Raw genomic sequence first — 24,685 nt, forward strand, 5'->3', positions numbered from 1 at the left:
CCTCCCCATGAAGAAAATGCTTAATTAATATAACATCCCCGCCACTCTCCTGGCTTCCACGACTCAATAAAACCAGACCAGCAGGCTAAGTATTCAGTGTCTGACTGCTTGTCATCTCTTCTGCCTCCAGTGTAGGGTCGGACCTAGATGGATTCCACCTTTCAGTTGTGTCTAACTTTACTAAGCGTTGAGATCTGAACGTGTTCTTTGCCAGAGGAGACCCCTGTGCCATCACTGACTTGGTCTGAGCCTTTTGTCTGCCTTTGTCTCAAGGCCATACTTTAAGCCAACCATACATGGACCCCTATCCCTTGTCGACCTGCTTTGGGAGTCCTGACCTTAGCCGGGTGGACTCCCAGCTCCAGACTCCAGAAGGTGAGAGAGAATCAGAACTTGAACATGTGTGCTGCATGGTGGGTTTTATTGAGACCAGGGCACAGTGTGACACTCAGGGGTTTTCCTTCATAACTTTTTTTATCCAGGAGGTGAACTTAATAAGTTTGGCATAGATTGCCGGTGTTTTGGGTTTAGCACATGGGGTAGCGCCCCCCGATGTGATGCCTTGGAGCACACCATCACAGATGAGGGGGCCTCCTGAGTCACCCTGAAAGAAGGAGAGGGACAGGAGTAAGGTAGGAGTTGGGAGTTGGGTTCTACTTGACATCTTGGAACTGATTTCAGAAGGAGGAAGGCAGGGGGCGTCTAAGAGGCAGCTCTGGCCCGTAGGGGACGGAACCCTGCTCTTGGGAGGACATCTCTTATAAGGAGTGAGGGGTGGACAGGCCAGTCCCTGAAACCAAGTCAAAAGGAGGAATAGTACCAGCTGCAGGATCCTCCCCTCCCAGCTCACATCACTTCCAGGAAGCGAAGCATCTGCTTAGACAGGGTGTGGAAGTGGGAATGGACAACCTCAGTTCCCTCTCTCAGCCCTTCACCTCACTGCAGGGAGGGGCTGTCTCACCGCACAAGTGTCTTTTCCTCCTTCCATCTCTCCTGCACACAGCATGACATCTGTCACATTGTCTTTGTAGGTTTCGATGCACTTCTCATTAGACAGTAGGTGGATGTTCACACACTGGAGATCATGACTTACTACCACTGTAGATCAGGAGACAAGAGGGTGGTGAGAAGACCCCAGCCACATCGTGTCTGCCTTTCTCTCACACCCAGCTGTGTTTCCTGGCTCAGACTTACTCTCAGAGGGGTTGGTGCTGCCCCAGCCTGAGGCAAGGCAGGTGCTCCCCACCTTGGGCTCCTTAGTGGGCAGATCGATAACCTTCACACCACCTGTGATGTCAGCAGGCTCGCTGAGGTGGAGCAGCATCAGGTCATTGCTGTGGTCATGCACAGGTTGTTCAGTGTCATTCGTCACGATGAGTGGGATATAGTCAGGGTGTCGGAAGCTTTGCCTGACAAGCCGGCGCTGAGCAAAGGGTTCATCTTTAAATAGGTTGTTTCGGCCCAGCAAAACCTGGTAATTGCTGAAGGCAGGGAAGGAGGTGGAGTGAATGAGAAGAGGCAACCAGGGAGATTGGGCAGAGTACAGGGAAAGGGGGAGGAGTGAGGAAGGAAAGAAGAGAGTCAGACAGAAACACACACACACACACACACACACACACTCACACAAACATGCACACAGAAAGTCTCATACACACACACGGACAGTCACACACACACACACACACTCACACAAACATGCACACAGAAAGTCTCATACACACACACGGACAGTCACACACACACATACAAACACATAGGTAAGGCCTGGCCCACAGCCCAAGTCTGAGCTCCCCTCCCTAACTCCCCTCCCCCACACCAGCATCCTGCTCTCCCTCTGTACTCAGTTACCTCACCCAGCTCCAGCTCTGACCAGCTCTTCCCTGTGTCCTGTGAGTGGACAGAAGGTCCTAAAGGCCAAGCTGGTCTGAGGAGAGTGAGGAATTCTCTCACATCCTACATTCAGGGACACCTTACATTCAGGAACATGACTTTGTATCCTCAGGGACCTTTAGATCTGTTCTCCAGTATTGTCAGTAGTAATAAAAGAGGACACATGAGACCCAGACCCAGACTGAGATGAGCCGAGACCCAGGGAGGAGTCACAGAGTGACAGATGGCCACAGAGACACTCAGATGTGAATACAGGCAGGAGACACATGAACAATAAGACAGAAAAGAAAGAACCAGAACATGAACACAAGCCTGGAGAGAGGAGCAAAGAGACCCAGGAGGTCATGGACAGACCATGGGTCCAGGCCTGCTGGACCTCTTTAGACTTTGAGCCCATCCCACCCTCCTGCCATTCAGTACCACAGCCCGTCCTGGAGTCATTCCTGTCCCCTCCCTTACTCACTTGCTATAGCAGTGGGCAGCCGTGATCACCCAGCTGGGGTCTATCAGGACACCCCCGCAGAGGTATTCATTGATGACAGCCACTTGCCAGGGTTGGGAATTCTTCTCACACTTATATCCTCCAACAATCCGAGACTGGCCAGGAGGTGCAGCATCTGTAATAGGTGCAGGGGGTTGGTTTATGGTTGGCAGGTAGGGGGTATGGTTGTAGGGTTGGGGACACAGTTAGGCAGGGCTGGGACATGGCCAGAGGGTGTGGGGAAGGGACTCAAGTATGGCTGATCCTCTGTAGGGAGAACAATGCTGTGTGGACGGAGATAACTCCTGAAGCCGAAATCAGGTTACAGGATGGCAGGCAGAGAGAGCAAGCCAGCAAGCTAGAGAGAGAGAGAGAGAGAGAGAGAGAGAGAGAGAGAGAGAGAGAGAGAGAGAGAGGATTCCAGTCCATTCTCAGTCCAATGAGAGTGAAATCAGAGGCCAAGACACTTTGGCCTTTAAAATCTCTAGGGCTTGAGAAGACATCAGGGCCTTGGTTGGGTTTTGAGAATTCTGGAAAGGGTGAGGCACCTAATAACTAGATTTGAGCGAATAAATGAATCCAGAAATGGGAACTTGGGGATGATTTTGGGTTTCCTGGAGTGCCCAGCTGGGATAGGAGAGAATGAGCGGTTTCCAGATCAAAGGCACAGGGTTAAGGCTTAGGCGTGGACTCCTGTTAGGGTCTGTGGTGGAGATGATACCTATGAGGGTGGGGCTCCCTAAGAACAGAGTTTGAGCCTGGACAAGCAGTGGGAGAAGGAGACTCTGGGGGATGTGAGGGAACAGTCCTTCTTCCCACGGAGTAGGCGGGGGCAAATGGCCAGGGTATGGGTGAGGTTCAGGGTTCTCTTGGAGGCAGCCTCTGACAACACAGGGGTGAAAAGGAGTTTAAAAAGTCATACCACTGTGAGGGAGAGAGGAGGACCCAGTTGGTGTGGTGTGCTAAGGATAGGTTTTGGGGTCATGGGATGTCCTGCTCAGCATGGGAACTAGAGCTGTGCAGGGTTCCAGTGGGGTTCCAGCGAGATAGGACAGGAGCTGCTGGAGGCTAGAAACAACAAGGGGCCTGAGGCTGGGAGTGGGCAGCTCGGGAGAGAAGAGTGGGCCAAAGCACTCCGTTAGGAAACAGGGAAGCTTGGCAATTATTTCTCTGTAATCCCAGCACACAGAAGGCTGAGGCAGGAGAGTTGCCACAGACCAGAGAAAAGCCTGAGTTACACCATGAGACACTAGCTCAGCTCTTATTCCCAAGAGCTAGGCAGATGGATTGGTTGCTACAGTATTGGCTGTGCAAGCATTAGGACGCGAGCTGAACTCCCCAGAACCCAGGTAAGAGGTCAGGTGTGGCAGTGTGCCCCTGTAACACCAGAGGTGGAAGCAGTAGGAGTCCCCTAAGACCTTCCAGACAGCCAAGTTAGTCTAAATGGAAAATCCCCATTCAGTGAGGCCCTATCCAATTGATCCTTGATGTCTGTCTGGCCTGTAAGAGCTGCCTCCTCCACCCAAAACCAGACTTAACCAAGAAGCCATTGAGAAGGGACATGTGCTGATCCCCAACACCAGAAAGGGTTAGGGGACTCATCGGATGTCAGAAGCCAATTTGCGAAGTGAAACTGTCAATAGAAACTGAGCACCTTGAGAGGATGGCGGACTAGTTTTCAGGATGTAGAGAGCACAGCTGAAGGCTGACAGCTGCTGGACAGCCAAGGGCTCTAGTGTGGGATTTGGGGAAGCTTCTGACACAGGGGTTGGAATCTTAGGCTCTAGGTAAAACGGCAAAATAGAGAGACAAGTGAGGTCCTCAGGTTCATCGGGGTTTGGAAAAATTCCTTGGAGAGACTGGAGAAGCCCAGAGATGATGAGGTGGCTAAGGAAGGAGAAAGCTCTGGAAAATGGGAGGGAACAGGTGCCTGGCATGGGAGAGAGGACTGTGAGGGACTTGGCAGGGTGCAGAGAAGAGAGGGAGGAGCAGGTGGTGCTTTAGAATGTTGGTGGGGCCAGGGGAGAGGGGAAAGGGATGTCCAGGGCCAAAAGCAGCATGAGAGTCAGGGCTCTGACCATGCCTGCTTCCCCCCGTCTCACCAATTCGTCCCACGGACAGGACTAGGGACAGGATCTGGAGCCACATGGTATCAGGTGTCCAGGAGAAGCAGGTGGTGATCTTGGACCTGTATAGTGTCCTTGGGGAGCCTTTAAAAACTCCTCATTCTCCCCCCAGCCCCGCCCTGCCCCTGCCCTTTTGGCACGAAGATGCTGGCCAAGGCCATAACCTTGCTGACTCAGGTGGATTCCCTGCTCTCACCCTCATGGCTGGGGGAGGGGAGGGCCCTATTGCACCTGCTGTCCAGGAAATCCTAGGTTTCCCTGGATACCTTCCCAGGGGTGAGATTGGGTGGGGCAGTGACTACTGCTCCTGGACCTGTTCATGTTCTGTGGACCAAGGTCAGAGGGCAAGGTCAGGAGTGATATTGAAAGGGTATGATAGGTGCGTGGAGGAACAAGTGACCCCCAAAACACAGCTCTAAGGAAGATGCTGTACCTCAAGACCAAGATGATCCTCAGAAATTAGCCATTAGAACAAATTCTTTGCACCATTGACAGCCAAGAAGTCTGCAAGCTCCCCACAGATAAAAGTTTTGTTTTTTTGAGAATGCCAAAAATCTTGCCTTCCTTGGACTATGGAACACTGATTTTATTTTTCCTATTAGACGTTTGGGAGCTGGGTAATGGTGTACACCTTTAATCCAGGAAGTTTGAAGCCAGAGGCAGGCAGATCTCTGTGATTTTAGGGGCTAATAATCTGTGATGTAGACCAACCTGGTCTACATAGTGAATTCCAGGACAGCCTGGGTTATATATAAAGCTGTCTCAAAACAAACCAATAAAACAAAGTAAGATAAATAGAAGTTACGGTGCACATTATCATGTCCTGATCACTCTTTGGTTCTAGTATATGAGAATTCAGGTTATTCCTGTGGAGTGCCACACGCCCTGAACAGTGTTGGACTGGAAATGACTTTCTCTTGTTTCCTATGTAAGGGGACTCAAGGTCCCATCCTTCAAAAGCCCAAAGATCTGGACTAATTGACTTCCCTGGGCAAGATTTTGCCCACAGGGCCTGCATGGTGGTCACACCTGTTACCTCAGCACTTGGGAAGTGGAGGCAGGAGGACCAGAAGTTCAAGGTCAGCTCAGCTACAGAACAAGTTCTAGGTCAGGCTACATGAGACCTTGTCTTCTTAAGGAAGTATGTGTGGGGATGGGTGGGATTGGGATGCAGGCCAAGTGGTGGATTCATTGCCTAGAATGCAGGAAGCCTTGGGTTTGAGCCACAGTGCTGTGTATAATCAGGTGAGGTGGTGCATGCTTGTAGAACTAACATGTGTGATGTGGAGGCAGGAGGATCAGAAATTCAAGGTCATCCTTGACTGACAGAAGGGAATAAATATGTAAGTAAATATTTTGAGGTTGGCCAGATGGCTCAGTGGGTAATGTGTCTGCAACCAAGCCTGACGTCCTTTAAATTCAATCCTGAGTGGTAGAAGGAAGCCAACTCTTGAAACATGTCCTGTGACAGACACTCTTCACCCACACAATAAAGACCTGCAATAAAAAAATTATCTAAAATCTGTTGATTTCAATGATCAATATCAAAGGTTTCAGCATTCAGTGACCCTAAGAATCACAGGTTGGGGTCTCAGAAGAGAATCAGAAACTTGATTCCTGTATCTTTGATGATAAAGCCACAGTTTCCAACCCTGAGACCAGGATGCAATCAGCAAGGCAGCTCACCATGTCCAAGCCTGTATTGTGTGTCACCAACGCAGACAAGGCAAAGAGAACATTTCCCTTACTGGCTTGGCCACCGGGAGTCCTAGAACTAATGGTGGATCTTGGAAATCTAGATTTAGGTCCTCTTACTGGGGTGCACAGCTCATGAGTGTGGACAAAGAGCCAGACACAGTTCTGATTGGCTAAGATGCACAGCTCATTTAATCCTCACAGACACCCTAGGAGACATGTGTTGTGGTCACTTAGGTCACAGATGGGAAAACCAAGGATGAGTGAGGTCACACCCCTGATCCCTGATTCCACATCTAATTCAAATGAGCAAAGCCATACCTGAAGCCGTGTACCATCTCCCAAGGAAGGGGTCTTTGGGTAACATGCAACAGGAGACTTTGTATCCTAGTCCTCCACACATTTCCCATTATGCCCTGTAGGGTTTTGGCTTAGTGCTGCTTATATTCATTGCAAAATTCTGTACCCCAAGACCTGGTTGATTCAAGACCAGTAGATCCTCATGTACCAGCTTTGTTGTACAAACCTTGTTCCCAAGTTATCCTTGATTGGTTAATAAAGATGCCTACAGCCTATAGGCAGAATAGAGATAGGCAGGCCTGGAAAGTTCTGGGCTTGAAATCTCAGGCAGGGACCACAAGGAGAAAAGGACATGGGAGAAGGAAGATGTAGTCATTGGGTAGGTGGTTCATGATCGCATGTCCACGAGGGCCAGCCCCTTGCACTAGGAGCGGTCAAGGTGGAACATGGAGCGTCACACTTTGGGGTCATTGACAGGGAAGTAGACAAAAGAGCATAGAGGGCTGATGTCTGCCCAGCGTAGTGCTTTCAGGCGTATTGTAAATATCAATGTTTTGAGACTTTTATTTGGGAACTAAATGGTCTAAGGTGATATAGAAACCCCCAAATATTATTTACCACAATACCCTAAAGAAAGAAAGTCACACTCTTACAGAGAAAATTGAATGAGCACTATGGATCAACCCTATTTTTTTCTTTTTTAACTAAGGGTTTCTCTGTGTATCCCTGGCTATCCTGGAACCCAATTTGTACTCCAGGTTGGCCTCAAAGTCAGAGATCTACTTGCCTCTGATTCTTGAGTGCTGGGATCCACCCTACCACCCTACCAACACTGTTTTCTTCATGCTAAGCAGGTGATACCAGCAGGAGAGAAGCCCTGGATAACAGTGTATGTTGATATGCAGAGGGACTCAGCTTTCTCAGTAGGAATGAGGGAGATTCTTAGTCAGTGTCCCAGGTGGTCCTTGAGGGACGTAGATAGTGGGCCAATGAGTCAGTTCCTTCTCATATTTTTCCATATCCACTCCATGTAGCTGCAGACTTTTGTGTAGACTCCAGGCTTGGTGGTAGTATGACAGGGGACATCACCCCAGGATACAATGCCCTGCAGGCACCGTTGCAGATCAAGTGTCCTCCAAATTTACTCTGTGTACATGGGGAGAGGTTTTCCTCAATATTTCATTCCATGTAGTGAGAGGATGCACACCTGCTCCTCCTGTCTCAATCCCCTGAGTGCTGTGGTGACAGGTGTACACGGCCCTGCCTGTTGTCTGTGGTGCTGGAGATGGAGGTCAGGCAACTCTACCAACAATCGAGTCACACGCAACCCACTGTCCCCCTTGCTCTAACCAACCACTACTTTTCATCAATGAAATCCCCAGCCAACCCCAGTCTAGGAAACTCAAACCTTAACTCAAATCAGTCCAAGTCTCCACTGATTCAACACAACCCAAGAGAACTCAGTCCCACATGTTCAATACGCAGCCCCACTTAGTTCAAATCAGATGCCCTCCAAAATCTAAATATCGTCTCCATCCAAAGCCAAACTAAAGCTGTGCTCTTTAAATACATCCCAACTCTGATCATTGCTTATTTTTTACCCCTTCCACAAACCTATGACATCCAATGCCAACCACAATATCTCCCCATCCTGAGTCAAAATAAACTCCGTACCTCCAGCCTTTCCAGACCATATAATCTATTCCATGCCCACATCTCTATCCCACTTTCAACCTCACCATGATTCTAACTGATCCTGGAACTTCATCCATGGCTAAACACAGCATTGTCTCTGTCCCAAAGCAAAGAAAATTCAAGTAACCCTACTTGTCCTATTCTGTCTGAATTCAGCTTCCAACTTGACACAGCCTAGGATCGTCTGAGACGTCTCAATTGCGAGGTTGCCCAAAGTGTGTCTGTGGGAAGTTGTCTTGATTGCTTGTCAAATGTCGGAGGATTCAGCCCTCTGTGGGCACCATCCCTAGGCAAATTGGCCTCGGCTGTGTGAGAAATTGAGAGATGTCTCACTGATTAAGAGAACTGGGTGTTCTTGTCTAGGAAGCAGGTTTGGTTCCCAGCACCCACAAGGTGGTTCAGACCATCTGTAATTTCAATCTCAAGGTTATCTTCTGACCTTCATGTGCACTACATACCTCTGATGCACAGACAGACAGACATGCAAGTGAAGCACTCATTAACATTAGAGAGAGAGGGGGAGAGGGGGGGGAGAGAGGGGGGAGAGAGAGACAGAGACAGAGACAGAGAGAGACAGAGAGACTGAGACAGACACAGACACAGACACAGAGAGAGACACAGAGAGAGACAGAGGGGGTGACTAGCTGAACAGGAGTCAGTGAGCAAGCCAGGGATGGTTTCTGCTATGGTTCACCCTTGATTTCCTGCCCTGACTTCCCTCAATGGCAAAGAATAAGGTGTAAGCTAAATGATTTCCTTCCTCCCAAGATGCTTTTGGTCAGATTATTTTATCACAGCAATAGCGAATCAAGCTAGGATACATCCCATTCTCTCCTTTTACCCAGTACTCTGTACCACCGACCTCAACACAGTCACACACAATGGTGGACAGCAGGCAACCTGGGTAGTCCTTGTTGCAAGATGCATCACAGGTGATGATGGTGGCACAATGCAACGTATCAGGGAGTCTCACTGAGGAAAACATTCAATCCCTTTGTTCCTTGTCCTATCCATTCAAGAAACACAGAGGACAGCATTGCTGGAATTCCTACACCTAGTCCCATCCTTCTAGTCACCTTGTGACTTGTGACTCTCCGTGGCTCCAGGGTTGTTGCCTGATAACAGGCCCTATCACCTGACAGCACACAGTCCTCATCCATGAGGGGGCAACGTGTGGGCAGAGTCACAGGACGCACCTGGGGTGTTAGTCTAGCAGGCTGGAAAAGTCCCAACATCATGATGCCAAGCTGGTGGGGGTGAGCCTGGTAGCCTGGATGTGGGATGATTCGAGAGACAGAGTGCAATTGTTCTTGGCCATTGAACTTTCGAAGGTTGTGCTCGCCCAGGCACACTCTTATGAAGCTGGGTGACTGAATAAGAGTAGACAAAGTGGTCAGAGTGTATATCCTTGGATTTTCTGAGACTTTTTTTGTTTTCTCAAGTCCTTGAAGCCTGTGGCTCCAACCATTACCCCTTCAGAGCCCAGGAGTTTCTACGTGTGATGGTTCATGCTTTTAACCCGAACACTTGGGAGGCAGAGGCAGGTCGATTTCTCTAAATTGTGGACCAGCCTGGTCTACAATGTGCGTTTTAGAGCAAATGAGGTAACACAGTGAAACTCTGCCTCAAAAAACAAACCAATAAACAAACAAAATCAAAACAATGAAAGAAAGAAAACCAGGAGTCCCACATGTGGTACAAAAGTGGAACTTAGGCTCCAGGGTTGGCCCCTTTCCTTCCTTCAGAATAGAAAGTGCTTACTGCCTAGAACGCTTTTCAGTCAGTGGTCCAAAAGATGGGGCATTCGTAGCCTTCTCCTCCTTTAGGAACTTACAGGGGCAGAATTCACTTCCCTCCCATCCAGGGCCTTCACCTCCAGCCTACCCATCCTTCAGAAACCAAGAACTTGGGTTACTTCCCCACCAAAGCCACAGTCTATGCATCCCAAACCTAGAAGTTTCCAGTTGTCTTCACACACCCTGGCCCCCATACCCTTCCTTTATACCAGGTTTGGCAGTGGGCAGCAGTCAACACCCAGTGTGGGGAGATGAGGAATGCACCACAATTGAAGCGGCCACGAGAGGGCCACTTGCCATGGCTGCGAATGAGGCACACACTCCTCGTCTTCTAGGACCTTGTCACCATCCTGCGCTGTGGAGAGATACAGGTAGACGATCTCTCCTCATCTCTGGATTTTCAGGATTCCTGCCTCTTCCTCACCCTATCTTCATAGGCATTGCCCAGGTCATTTGTTCATTAAGAAATTGCTGGGTGTGTCAGAGCTCCTCCTAGTCAAAAAAAATGAAAAAATGAAAAAAAGAAAGAAATCCCTGCTTAGATTGGCAGATGGCTCCTCAGTTAGGTGCTTGCTGCCTGAAGACCCAGTTTGGATGCCTAGCAACCTGTGTGGACACATGCGTGTATGCGGTCAGAGGACAATCTCAGTGTCATTCTCAAGAACTGGGATAGATTACTCTCACTGAACCTGTGCTCACTGACTGTGCTAGGCTGGCGGGACAGTGACCCTCAGGAACTGACTGTGTCTACTCCCGCCCCCAGTGCCGTATTCTTATGGCTTCTGACCTGTTCTGAGGGTAAAACCAGATCCGCAAACCTGTACAGTAAGCAGCTCACTGACTGGACTCTCACTGACGGACCTGTCTCCCCAGCCAGATGTTGGACCCCTAGAGCTAGTTTTTCACAATACTAAAATGTGTGTGTGGACATGAAAATCAGAAGGGGCCTACAGTTGTCTGTGTGTGTGGTGAATTGTGCCTGAAGCATTCTAGGTCCTTGAGACTCTACGAACTGATTCATTCATTCAGTGTTTTGAGTCAAGGTCTCACTCTGTTGCACATCCCAGCTTAAAACTTGTAATGTAACTGGGGCACTCTGAACGCATGACAGTCTTCTCTATTCAGTCTCTCAGGTTCTGGGATTACATTTGTTACTTTAAACAAAGGACACCCGTTTATTTATGGGGTTGTCCATGACGATGTTCACGTTGGTGATGGTAGGTATGGCTGAAGTATGACAGACATCTGTGCAGATCTAGTTACAACATCAAACCACAATTTAAAGTCTGGGGACATGACTCAGTGGGTAAAGTCCTTGCCTTGCAATCACAAGGACCCAGGTTCAATCCCAAGCACTCCAGTAAAAAGTCAGGGATGGTGGTGCGTGCTTATAACTCCGTAAGCTACACTGCCTGGAGGCAGTCAGATCCCTGGAGCTCCTGGGCTAACCAGTGAGCATTGTGCTTCTGGCAAGGTCTGTGTCAAAAAACTAATGTGGTGCTGGAGCAATGGCTCACAGTTTAAGAGCACAGGCTGCTCTCACAGAGAATTCAGTTTCAATTTGCAGAAACCAAATGGTAGCTCATGACTATCTGTAATTCCAGTTCCAGGGGATCTGATGGCCTTTTCTGACCTCTGTGGCCACCAGGCACAGACATGGTGCAATACATGAATGCTGACAAAATATTCCTACACATAAAATAATAAAATAAAACAAAGCAGGCAGTGCCTGACATGCATGTGCACATACTGGATGTGTATACACGTGCACACAAAGAAAAAAATGTGTTTTACACACAAGCCATTTTGTAGAACTCAGGGACCCAGATACTCACCATAGGGGGAATACTCATATATGGACAGTTCTCCACCAACCCAGATCACATACAGATACCACCAGATACAGATTTCAAGTTGAGATTTCAAGTTCCAAGACAACTAGCAGCATAGCACCGATAGGGGAATAGGACTGCTAATGTTTAAGGAAACTCTGTGAAGTTCATAAGGGATGGGGCGACCTTGCTCCTGCCTCTGGACAGCAACACACACACACACACACACACACACACACACACACACACACACACACGTGTATATATATGTATATATATGTATATATATGTATATATGTGTGTATATATGTGTATATATATGTATACAGAGAGGGAGAGAGGAAGAGAGGGAGAGAGAGAAAGAGAGAGAGAGAGAGAGAGAGAGAGAGAGAGAGAGAGAGAGAGCCAGACACAGTTCTGATCCGCTAAGATACACAGCTCATTTAATCCTCACAGACACCCTAGGAGACAAGTGCTGTGGACACTTAGTTCACAGGTGGGAAAAGCAAGGATGAGTGAGAAACAGGGATACAGAGAGAGAGAGACAGAGAGAGACAGAGAGAAAGAGAGAAAGAGAGAGACAGAGATAAAGACAGACACCCATAGAGACTAATATAATCAAGACACTACAGCAATGTTCTTGCCCCACTCCTCCAAGGTCAAGATCATGACAGACACCTACTCCTGGGCTGGATTGATACAACCAAGCCAACTGTCTACACTCTGCCCTCTACCTTCCTAGGTCAGGAATAAAGCCAAGAACCTGAGAGGCTGTGGGAGTGCTGATGTGGCAGTTGAGGGGCTTAAAAGAGGAAGGGTGAGGTCGCCCTGTGGAGGAGGACACTGGCTGAATAGCTGGGCATTGAGCTGCACCCAGCCGGTCCAAGCTGGAGGAGGGTGGAAGCTCTGGCTGGGTGCAGCACACAGCTGAGGCAGAGCCCAGGGAGAACCCAAGGGGAGGCTTAGCCACTATGGGGAAAGGCTGAGAGCCCTGGACAGAGGTCATGTTGGGAACAGGAGGATCGTTAATGGACACCCCTCCAGATTTCTGAAGGGCAGAAAGCATCAGGTTACATTGAAATTTTCCACAAGATATGATAGAGGTTGGTCTGTGGTTGGACTGTCACCCAGGGAGACCTTGCTTTAATGGCCATCCTTGAGTCCAACCTTTCCCTTAGTAAATGAAGGCAGTAGTGACTGTCCTTCCACAGTGTGGGTCCCAAACTCCATTATTCAAGCCTGACAGCATGTACCTAATCTGTGTCATATTAAACGTTCTGAACTTATTTTGGCTGGCAGGTTTTCTCACTAAACATGGAGCTTAGAGTTTGGCTGGACTAGATGGCCAGCAAGCACCGGGGATCCCCCTGTCTCCACCTCCCAGCTCTGGAGTTTATAGGCATGCAGCTGGGCTTTCCATGTGGGTATTGGGGATGTAAACTCAGACAGCCATGTTTACACAGCAAGTGCTGTATCCACTGGGCTTGCCCCAAGCCCTCTGCCTCACATGGTCGATGTGTGGGAATAGCTGTGCCTGCAGTGTCCAAGTTGTCCCACCATGTTCACACACCTCATAGAGAACTACACTGGATACGTAGGGAGGATACTTGGCTCCTTCCTAGGGTTGAGAAACTAGACTTGCAGTGCTGGGAAACTGGTAGCCCCAGGATTCAAACCTATATCCTGAGCTCTTGGTGTCTCAACCATCCTGACTGCTTGTCCCATGTGTCACCAACATGATGTGATTGGTACGTCAAAAAAACTGTCATAGCTATAAAGCTCTTGAGGCCCAGAGAGGTAAAAGAGTTTCCTCAAGGTTACACAGCAAGAAAAATCATCCTGGGTACTAAGGTTCAAGAGCTGAGGTGGCCCATAACTTTTGTTGACTCAGCATTGAGGATTCAGGGATATTTAACTGGTGGCTCAGAAGGAAATGAGAATAGGGGTCTGTAGGAAAGGTATGAGCTGACAATTCCAAAGGTGCAGATACTCTGGGGAAAGAGGCACCCTTTCCAGCAGACCAGTACCTGACTTTGGTGCCCCTCCCCCTGCAGACACCAGCAAGATGAAAGCAAGGAGAAGCCACATTGTAGAATAAGGTCCAGCACTTAATGATCTGAGGGTCATGACAAAAACTGGGGAAAGGCTGGATCCATCTGTCCCCATAGCCCTTCTTAGACACAAGTGTATCCCCTGTGTAGGACACACTTTTCTTTTGTTTTTTGTCACATTGTTTTTCTACATGTCCCAGGCTGGCCTCAAACTCATGATCCTCCAGTCTCAGCCTCCTGACTATTGAGATGACACGTGTACAGCATGATGCTTGACAGAGATCTACTTTTACTGATCTGCCTTCTGTCTCCCGCAGGCTCCACCTGTGTTCCCTCCTGGTCACTATCTCTGGAGGGGCCTCTGTGCCTTCCAGAATTGGCAGACCACAGTGTTATTCAATAGCCTCTGTATCTCTCTCTCATTCCTAAGGCCCTGGATCAGGACTCTAATCAGCTTCCCATGAGTCCCGTTTAGTCTAGTACTCTGTAGTCTGCCTCATACATAAGTCCCTAGAGAGCTAACCTCTCTCATTCCCTTCTTTCTATCCTCTCTTCTGCTCTAAATTACGTAATTGAAATGAACCTCACACCTTCCTTGCCCCTTACTGGTGGATTCTACAAATGCCCCCTAACACCAAGCTACATGCCCAACTCTCTTTTTACTATTCATTTTGGGGCAGTGTCCCACTAAGTTACCCAGGTTAGCCTTGAACTCTCCACCTTCATTTCTTAGATCTCAGGTGTTGAATGACACTGTTTCACTACACCATCTGCCAGCTTCAGCAGAGATGAGCAATCCTTTCTCCTGTCAAGCCTCCCATGGGCTTCTGATAGCCCCTAAATAAAGTCCCATGTCCTCAGTAGTACTTAGAAAGGATGAACTTCCTCTTCCTCTTCCACCCTGCCCAGCTGGGTCTCTGTGACCTTGCCCTAGGCATGGCCAGTGCTGGACTTCAGCCTGCAGTTTCATACACAGACTGCACAGCTTGTCCCAACTCTTGACCTTCTCTGTCACCCCTTCCCTCCCCAGACTCTCTGTGGTGTCTCCTCATCAGACTGAGAACTCCTTCTAAACAGATGCCACCAGACTGACCCTCAATTCCCAGGTTTCACACAGTGTTAGACTCTGGCACATGGAGAGAAGTCAGGAAGTTTGGGGGAGTGAATTCAAGTCCTTCTCATCTTGCTACTTACTCGTTCAACTCATCCTGAAAGACTATGCAAGCCTTGGAAGACCAAGACATGGTAATCCAGAGGTGATGTCATCAAGATTCTATGGCGTCTGTCCTGCCCCTGCATGGTAGCAGTGACTGCAGATACTGAGACCTGGATGCTCCCCACTCCTTAATCTTGAGGAGAATGGAGTCAGGTCAGACCCTCCTGTCCGCAGTCTGCCCAGCATGAGACAAATAAGAGAGGTTTTTCTGAACTGACTTGACCTGTGGTAACTGCAGACCATGTTCTTGTCTCCAAGACATCTGTTTTCAGGAATGAGCTCCCGTTTCACCCTGTCCCTTACTCCCCCCACACCTAGGCTTTTCTAGAAGCTTCAAGACATTTTCTTGGTTCAAATTCAACTTAAAACAAAAGGAAAAAAAACAGAGGACACTAATCCCTTGACAACTGGTCATCCATAGTAGTATTTGCCTCCTGGACACCAAAGCATTTATAGGGTCCCCTCTCCTCTCCCACCCACTTTTCCAAGTTTCTCACAAAGCTCTCACCCCCACTGGGTCCTGCAGTGATATCCAGGGCAGCTGGGATTCCAGAAGGGGAGCAGTCACCCGAAAGCCTGCATTTATAAGCTCCTAGCCCAGCCTGGGTCTCGGGGTGGAGCTGCATAGAGTGGAGAGAGAGAGAGGCACTGGAGGGTCAGGTTTACATGCTGGACACCATGGTGATGGGTGGGATGTGAGACTAGGTGCTTCTAATGAGCATTTATTAGTCTGAAGATACTGTCTGTGTCTGCAAGGAGAAATCCCAACCATGGGCAGATCCCTCAGAGGGAGGAGACAGGAGAAAAAGAACAGAAACCAGAGGACAGTGTAGCACAGAGCTGGAACGTTTTGGTAGCTGTGGAAGCTGACTGTTAACGTCATGCTTCTCAGACTCAGAAGACTTTTGGAGTTTTGGTTCTTTCTGTTGTTATGAGACGGGCTCTTGCTGATCTGAGTCTGGACTTGAGATCCTTCTGCCTCAGCCTCCCAAAGGCTGGAATAACACGTATTTTCCACCATGCCACCTTGCATGTGGATTTATGTTAGCATATGGACTAGGAATATATTGGATCTGGTTGTCATGACCTGAAGTCTCGAGTGTGAGTTTAATTCTTTTGTTTTGTTTTCAAGACAGACTTTGTCTGTGTAGCCCTGGCTGCCCTGAAACTCAGTCTGAAGACCAGGCCTACCTCAGACTCAGAAATCTGCCTGCTTCAGCCTCACATGTGCTGGGATTAAAGGTGCACACCACCACCATCTGGTTGACCTTTTTCACTTTTATTCATTAAAACATATTAAATTTGTACACACATGTCCAGGTGGGTGTTGAGGCCAGATATCAAGTGTAGGTGTCTCCCAAGAGTGATTTATGAAGTTTTATTCATTTTATTTTTATATTTTATGTATGGCTTGCCTATGTGAACTTGTGAACCAGTGCAGATGCCCCTCAGGCTAGAGGCATTGGATCTCCAGGAACTAGAGTTACAGCAGGTTGTGCTGGTTGCTACCTGACATGGGTGCTGGGAACCAGACTTGGTTCCCTAAAAGATCAGCTTGTATTCTGAACTGCTGAGCTTTCTCTCCAGCTTCTCTTCTGAGCAGTCTCTCTCTCAGTTGGTCTTGGAGCTTCCTGATAGACCCAGGCTATCTGGGTAGTCAGCTCCACAGAACCACCTCTCCATCTTCCCAATGCTGGATGACACTGAGGTCAGGACCTCAGGTCTGCATGACAGGCACTTTGTTCACTGAGCCTTGTCCCTATGATGGTTTACTTTTGTAGTCTGAGGTCCAGTGCCTACAGACAGCTGCAGCCTGGGCTCAGAACTGTGAATAACTTTTGTGGTTCCAGGCTTGTATTCTGCACCTTTTCCTTCTGCTGGTGTCATCTCCATGTTTTTCCTCCTCTTTGTCTTCTCCCCCTGTTTCCCATCCTCCCCCTCCTCCCACTCTTGCACTTGATTCCATCTCCAGCACCACATAAAGCAGATAGGATAGGGCAAGCCTGCAACCCCACCTCTTGAGGGGGTGAGGCAGGAGGATCAGGAGTGCAGGACATGTTTGCCTACTTAAGTGAGCTTGAAGCTAGCCTGGGATACCTGAGACTTGTTTCAAATATCAACAGTAAAACAAAACAAAACAAAATTAAACATACCCCCTTCCAAAAAACAAAAAGAAAACAAGACCCCCCCCCAAAGAACAGAGTTTGCATGAGCCAGGCCGGGTATCACAAGCCTTTTCACTGTAATCCCAGCACTTAAAAAGTAGGGATGGAAAGGGATGGAAGGCTTGAGACCAGCCTGGGCTGTCCAGGCTGAAGCATGGTGAAAAGCTATCTCAGGTCAGCTTGGCTTCTGACTGTGGATCACTGCAGTGTAGACTGTGGAGCATGCACTGAACAATTACGCTTCAGGGTCTTGTTCTTTGGATTCTGAGGTGGTCCTTGGATCTGGAGCTTGGCCTCTAGATTCTATATTTGGGTCAGGAGACATCATACAGATGATCCAAGGCTTCTGGTATTTGTGCCAGGCTCCTGGTGACTCAGAACCCCCAGAGGGCCTTGAACAATTGCCTAAAATTCCACAATAAGAATGTCCCTTGAGCAGGAGGAACTGAGTTGAGGTCACACAGCCAAGCATGAGATCAGTTACAAGTTCCTTCCCTGTCTAGGTCTGGGAAGATGTTGGCTTTATGGGACAAACCTGAAGGACTGGCTCAGTCCCCCTGGACATCCAGGACACAAATCTTTAGACTCCAGGCCTTCAGACTTTAGGATATTTTTGTACCTGTGTCCTCAGAGACCTGGGAGCCAAAGGTGTTAGAGTTGTCTTGAATCACTCTGGTGCTTAAAATTGCAGGCACAAACCCCCATTTCAGCTCTCCATCCTAGACCTACAGACACTCTGGACCCCCAAGGCTAAGTTGTTCTAGAAGTCTCCCATGTCCACTTGTCTCTTTGTCTCATGCTGAGATGAGCTTCATCTGGGTCATTTTTCTGTGGGACTCAGGCTGCTATTCCCTGCTGCCTGTCCTCAGATCCCTGTGTCTTCTTGGGAGATGGTGCCTGGGCTTCCTTAATAGAAAGAAAATGAAGCTCCGATAGGGGCAAAAGCTATGCAGAAGGCCAAGGGGAGGGAGTCCACAGTTCACATTCCCAGGTCCCAGATACCTCTTTGGAACACCCTGGTGTCCAGTAGGACACATTTCTATGAGCTGCACAGGCACATACTGCCTCTAAGACACACAAAGGGACAACCTAGGAGCTCTCACATCTTGCCAACTACAGTCCAGGGTGTGGGTTTTGGGAGTGTGCTTGCTCAGCCCCCTAGCGGTGACCTCATCTGCATGTCCTCCTGCCTGCCCCAAGCTGGTTGCAGCAGACCTCTTGGGAACCTTGGTCAACACAGAAGACCTTGAGCCTTAGGCTGGCAGTGTTGTTTTTCCTCCTCCCCTGGCTTCACTCTGTGAGCCTCCTGTGCCTCCTCCCCAGAGCGTCCTCTGCCTCCTCTTCCCCCCTTTTCTCCTTTCCACCCCACCTCCCAGTTTTCTTTATATTTCTTTATCCTGCCTCCATCTTCCTCCCCTCTACCCTTCTTCCCCTTTTCTTCCTCTCCCTCCTCCTCTTCTCCTCTCTTCCATTTGTCCCCTCTTTCCTTCTCTTCCCGTTCTTACTTTCCCTTTCACCTCTTGAGGAGACTTTCTTTGATCAGCTCCCATGGATCAGTTATGAAAAACTCAGGACTTCTATCTAACGCAGACCTTTGGTCTTCTGCAGCCACCGGCTTCCTAGTACTCCCTTCCCTGACTCTCTTTCCCGCTGAAACTCTCTTTAGTTTGCCCTGCATCCACCTGCTGTCCTCACAGTAGGTTAGATCTCAAACCTGGAGTGAGTATTAATGTCTCCAAGCTAATGCTGGCTGTCAGGTTTTCCTCAGGTGCCTCTCAGGTCCTGCCTTTTATAGGGTCCTCAAAGCTGGGCTACCCTGCCCTTATTCCCTATATAACCTCAGCCATTCTGGTTACCATTTATTTTGCCTCTTGGCTCCTGGCTCTCACATCTCTCCTTCTCCCTCTACTAAAATGACCCAACTCAGTCTGCCAGCTCTGTCCTCTCTGAATCTTTTGGTCCCTCATATCAACAATAAACCTTCTCCTCCACCACACCTAGGACCAGTCACATGCTTTTATTTCTTTTTTTTTTTTATTAACTAACCTCTTCCCTCTTGTGGTTCACCCACCCCAGCCCTTTCTTCTTAGCCTCTCCCTCGGTTAGTTCCCCACATTTCTGCTCTCTCCATCTGGCTTCACATTCTAATCTTTCACTTCTCTGACCTCCCAAACCGACAACTGTTCATTCATTCAACTGTTCATTCAAGGATGCATTCTTCCCCCTCTTTCTTCCCTTTCTTTCTTTCCCCTCTTCTTTTTTGTGTGTGTTTCGGGCCGGTTGGGGAGGCAAGGTCTCTCACTGATTCAGCCTGACTGATTGGCTCACAAGCACCAGGAATCTGTCTCCCCTCTCCAGGAGACAGACATTGTCCTAGCTGGCTTTTATGTGCATGCTGGGGATGCCTTTTTGAGTCCTTTCACCTGCAAGGTGATCGCTTCACTGACCGAATCATTGACCTTGCCTAGATCCTCTCATCTTGACAATTTTCTTTTTTAAGTTTATTCAAACCTTCCTCCCTAGTCTTTTTCCAGCCTTTTAAAATGATTTATTTATTATTATTTTAGGTACATTGGTGTTTTTCCTGTATGTTTGTCAAATCTCCTGGAACTGGAATTACAGGCAGTTTTGAGCTACCATGTAGGTGTTGGGAATTAAACCTAGGTCCTCTGGAAGAGCAGCCAGTGGTCTTAACAGCTAAGTCCTCTCGTCCAGCCCCTTATTAGGACATTTCTAACTCAACCTAGAATCCAACTTAAATATTTTTAGTCACCAAAATACCCATCACATACTTATGGTTCAGTCACCAAGACCTTTTCCTGGATTGCCCCTGGCTCCCCGTGCTCTGTGAGCTCCATCAAAAAGAATTCATCTGAGATGCAGAGAGCTTTGTGTAGAAAATGGGAGTTTATTGCACAGCAAGAAACTCAAGGGTAAGCATGGACTATGTCCTGGTGTACACTATAGGCAGGCTTCACCCTATTCCCAAAGCCTCTTTTCCTCTTTTTCAGGCAGCTTTTCCTGGGGACTTGGTTTTGTCGGAGTGCCTCACAGGCCCAGTTGGATGGGGGAGTGGAGCATCCATGTTGTTTCTCAGCCTCCTTGTAGGGTATGATCTCACCGGACTTCAGCTCCTGGAGTAGCTCAGTCACCCCCTCCTATCGCAGGGCCATAGCTGTGATTCAGACCCTGTCCTCCTGACCAGTAATACAGTCCTGAAGCCCATGCACTGGGTTCCATAGGTTGCTGACTGTGAGGGAGGGACCCAGTCACACCCAGTGTCCTCACCAGCAGCTTCTGTCTCAAAGTCTGTCACCAGGAGGCCTCAGAGCCCTCAGAGCCCCACCCTGAGGAAGGCCCTCAACCTAGCTGCTTTCTCCATCAGTGGCCCCACCAGCAGTATCTCACAAAGTCCTCATATCCTGCCAGCCTTCCGGATGTTGATGTCACAATTCCATTCTCCCTAGGAGAAATGGAGTTCACTAAGCTGTGTCACTCCTCAGCCTGATTCTGCTTACACTCCTGTGTGGTCCCATGTGCCCAGCCATGCCCTACTCCTCAGTTACGGTTTCTTCATATCCCTACGACTCACTCTATGGTCTCTCATGTCCAGTATGGAAGACTGGGTACCCCTCTACCATGTGGACCTAGGGTGAGATTATTTCTTGCACAACGGTAGGAAGAAAAAGCAATGGAGTGACCATCATGTACCCAATGAGTGTGGGTCTGTCCCATACCTGCACTTTCTTCTGCATGCCCCCTCCCTGGTCAACAGATCACAGGATGTCACCAGGGCTGCTGTTTTCCTCAGCCCTCCCCTTTCTCTTCCTCCCCACTCTTTTCTTTCCTCTCTCCTCCTCTTCCTCCGTCTTTCTTCCTTCATCTTCTGGATGGGAGAAGATTCCCTAGAGGCAAAGGCACTCAACCTTGAGAAAACGTTGACTAAGTCCCTCCTGGGACAATTTTGGATGCCTGAGTGGGGTCTCAGTCCACTGGAGCCCTGGGCATCAGTAGCAGTTTATGCTGACAGCATGATTGTAAGTGTGAATGCGGATTTGGGTATCTGGGGTCCTGGCCGATGTCCTGCAGACACTGGAGCTGGACAGCACATCAGTCATGTTACCACTCTGAGTACAGAGTAGAGCATCCAGAGCCCAGTAGGCACCCTGCATTCCAGGGTGGCTGAGCTGCTGTCGATGGAAGCCCTCTGGACATGGACTCACACACTCCTGTCCATAGGAGCCTCTGACAGGGGTGGGAGTGGTAAGGTTTGTCTCTCCACCCCACAGGTCACCTGCGAGTTTGCCTCTGGATCCCTCTCTGCTCCCCGTCATGGTCTTCACCCATGGCACACCCTAGCTCCACATCTGTGACTGAGAGTCCCTCTGTTAATTGTGGCTTGTTGTCACCATCACCCACAAATTGAATAAGTTTCCCCACTCTGTGGTCCCTCTGCTTTTCCCTAGCCATGTGGCATGGAGTGACCTCCTTCCTCTGCTCAGAATTTCCTTAGGCATCCTGTAATCTCCAGGAAAATTGAGAGTGACATTTTAGCACAACCCCACCATGTACCCAGGTGCATGGGGCTTGGATCTTGCTCAGGGCTCCATGGACTTGTCACTGTGTGCCTCTTTCCTGTCTCCTGGGTGACCTCCTTCCTCCATCTCTGCAACACACACATGCCAAGGCCACCACCACCTCCTTCTGCTTGAGCAGTTTGCAGACCTGCCATGCTCTTAAGTTGGGAGAGGCATAGGGAACCCCTCTGAGACCTCCAGGACCAAGTGTCTCTGCTCGTTCTTCCTGCTAAGCACCAGAGTTGGAAGAGTCAGGAGGTTTTGTATTCTGCCAGCTGAGTCGTGGGCCCCCAGATGCCTAGAACCCATACAAAGGGAATGCGTGGACCATGAAATTGATGGTTGTCAGTTTACTAGGGAAGGCTCAGGACATCATGGGGTGATCTGCAGGTTGGCCTTGATCCAGTTCATGCGTTTTGACACTTTGGTGAATATGCTAGGCTTCTTAGGATAGGCACAGGGGTTACCACCCCATGATGTAATCCCTTGGAGCATCCTATCACAGATGAGTGTGGTTCCAGAGTCACCCTGAGAGAAGAAGGCACGGAGGTAGAGCGAGAGAACATCCCACTTTCTGTCTGGGTGCCCCACCTCTCATCCTTAGCCACCAACAGATTACTGATCGAAACTTTGCAGTTTGCCTCCCAGGAAAATGCAGGATAGCATCCCAAAGGGAACACAGCCTGAAGCCCTGGGCAGAGGGGAAGGCAAACAGATGCATCTCCTGTACTGAAGGCAGTGTCTCCGTGTCAGTGTGGGGAACAGAAGGCAGGGTCCCCAGGTCAGCAGTAGGGGAACAGAGGTGACACTGCCTGTGAGGTCATCTCCTGACCCCATTCCCACGAACATTTTCTAGGATAGACACCTCATAGCCAAGGGTGAACAGGGCCTGAGAGAGACCAGCTCTGACACTAGAAGGGTAGTTTGGAGGCAATGCAGCAGGAGAGACTGTGGCAAACACCTTTCAGGAAGGGGGTGGGGTGAGACCAGATGAGGATAAAGATCTGGTTGGCTTCCTCACCCAGCTCAAGCCCTAGACAAGCCCTCCTCCTTCAGCCTTCCTGCAGCCTCATCTCATGAACACCAGAGGGCGCCGGAGAGCAGAGTCAGCTTGTTCCTGCTCAGTCCAGCACCACCCAGAGCCAGCTTCCAGCACACCAGAGAGTAAATGTATCCCATGTGGCCCAGCTGAGGCCCTGCAGAAAGCAAACTCCTGTGCGCTCTGAGCCCAGATCACAGTCTGTTTGCTGACACTAATTTACTCGCAAGCTCCTTGGTTGTCCCACAAGTCCTCTAGCCCTTCTCCACTTGGGACTTAGTACCTGCCTCCCCCTCTGCTCCTCCCCTAGATCCTCCTATCCTGCACTCCTGTGTCAGGTGCTGCCTCTTCTGACCCTGCACACAGCATTCCCTCCTACCACAGTGACCCTCCCAGTCTCAGGCCTCTCGTCTGCCCCATGTCTCCACCACCTTACATTCTACCCCATCACGCCTGAGTTGTGCTTAGTGCTTATGGCTGCTGCCTTTTTCTAGATCTGTGTTCTCCACATACAAACTTCCCTTCCTGGTGTGAGCATGGGGCTTCAGGTTGTTTATTTGTGGTTTCCTGCATTTCTCTAAGGGAGTTCTTTATGTCTTTCTTGAAGTCCTCCATCATCATGATCAAATGTGATTTTATTTTTTTTCATCTTTATTAACTTGGATATTTCTATTTACATGTCAATTGTTATTCCCTTTCCCTGTTTCTGACCCTCCATCCCCCTATCCCCTCCCCCTTCCCTTCTATATGAATGTTCCCCTCTCTATCCTCCCCCCATTACTGCCCTCCCCCCAAAAATCATGTTCACTGGGGGTTCAGGGTTGGCAGGACCCAGGGCTTCCCCTTCCACTGGTGCTCTTACTAGGATATTCATTGCTACCTATGAGGTCAGAGTCCAGGGTCAGTCCATGTATAGTCTTTAGGTAGTGGCTTAGTCCCTGGAAGCTCTGGTTGGTTGGCATTGTTGTACATATGGGGTCTCGAGCCCCTTTAAGCTCTTTCAGTCCTTTCTCTGATTCCTTCAACGGGGGTCCTGTTCTCAGTTTAGTGGTTTGATGATGGCATTCGCCTATGTATCTGCTGTATTCTGGCTGTGTCTTTCAGGAGAAATCTACATCCGGCTCCTGTCGGCCTGCACTTCTTTGCTTCACCCATCTTATCTAGTTTGGTGGCTGTATATGTATGGGCAACATGTGGGGCAGGCTCTTAATGGGTGTTCCTTCTGCCTCTGTTCTAAACTTTGTTCCCTATTCCCTCCCAAAGGTATTCATGTTTCCCTTTTAAAGAGTCCTCCATCATCATGATCAAATGTGATTTTAAATCTAGATCTTGCTTTTTCTGGTGTGTTTGGATATTCAGTGTTTGCTTTGGTGGGAGAATTGGGCTCCGATGATGCCATGTAGTCTTGGTTTCTGTTGCTTGGGTTCCTGCACTTGCTTCTTGCCATACGTTGTCTCTGGTGTTACCTTGTTCTGCTATTTCTGACAGTGGTTAGTCCTTCCTATAGGCCTGTGTCAGGAGTGCTGTAGACCTGTTTTCCTGTTCTCTTTCCACCAATTATGGGAACAGAGTGTTCTGCTTTCAGGCATGTAGTCTTTCCTGTGTACTGGTCTTCAGGTGTTCCTGTAGGCGTGTGTCCTGAGTCCATCAGGCAGGTTACTTGGAGCAGAAAAGTTGGTCTTACCTATGCTCTTGGGCCTAAAGTCGCTCTTCAGAGCTGGGTGTCAGCCTTCCGTGAGATTGGCAACCAGAAGGGCCTGCCCGACCTTTGTTCAGGACCCTGTGCACAGGGGGCCCAGATAGCTCCAGGCGGTTTCCTCTG

General features: G+C 49.1%; 1 protein-coding gene and 1 pseudogene across 1 annotated transcript; both read right to left on the reverse strand.

The window, feature by feature from the left end:
• Window positions 1-405: 405 nt before the first annotated feature.
• Klk1c2 (kallikrein 1-related peptidase C2) lies at window positions 406-4,554 on the reverse strand. Its single transcript, NM_012677.1, is given in 5 exon segments — window positions 406-604; window positions 962-1,098; window positions 1,195-1,481; window positions 2,354-2,507; window positions 4,474-4,554. Coding segments are annotated over 5 exon segments (780 nt in total). The 5' UTR covers window positions 4,520-4,554; the 3' UTR covers window positions 406-448.
• A 2,669-nt stretch (window positions 4,555-7,223) lies between these two features.
• Window positions 7,224-13,903, reverse strand: Klk15-ps3 (kallikrein-related peptidase 15, pseudogene 3; annotated as a pseudogene).
• Window positions 13,904-24,685: the final 10,782 nt, after the last annotated feature.

This window comes from Rattus norvegicus, chromosome 1 (genome assembly GCF_021556685.1).
Source record: "Rattus norvegicus strain SHRSP/BbbUtx chromosome 1, alternate assembly SHRSP_T2T, whole genome shotgun sequence".
NCBI lineage: Eukaryota > Metazoa > Chordata > Mammalia > Rodentia > Muridae > Rattus > Rattus norvegicus.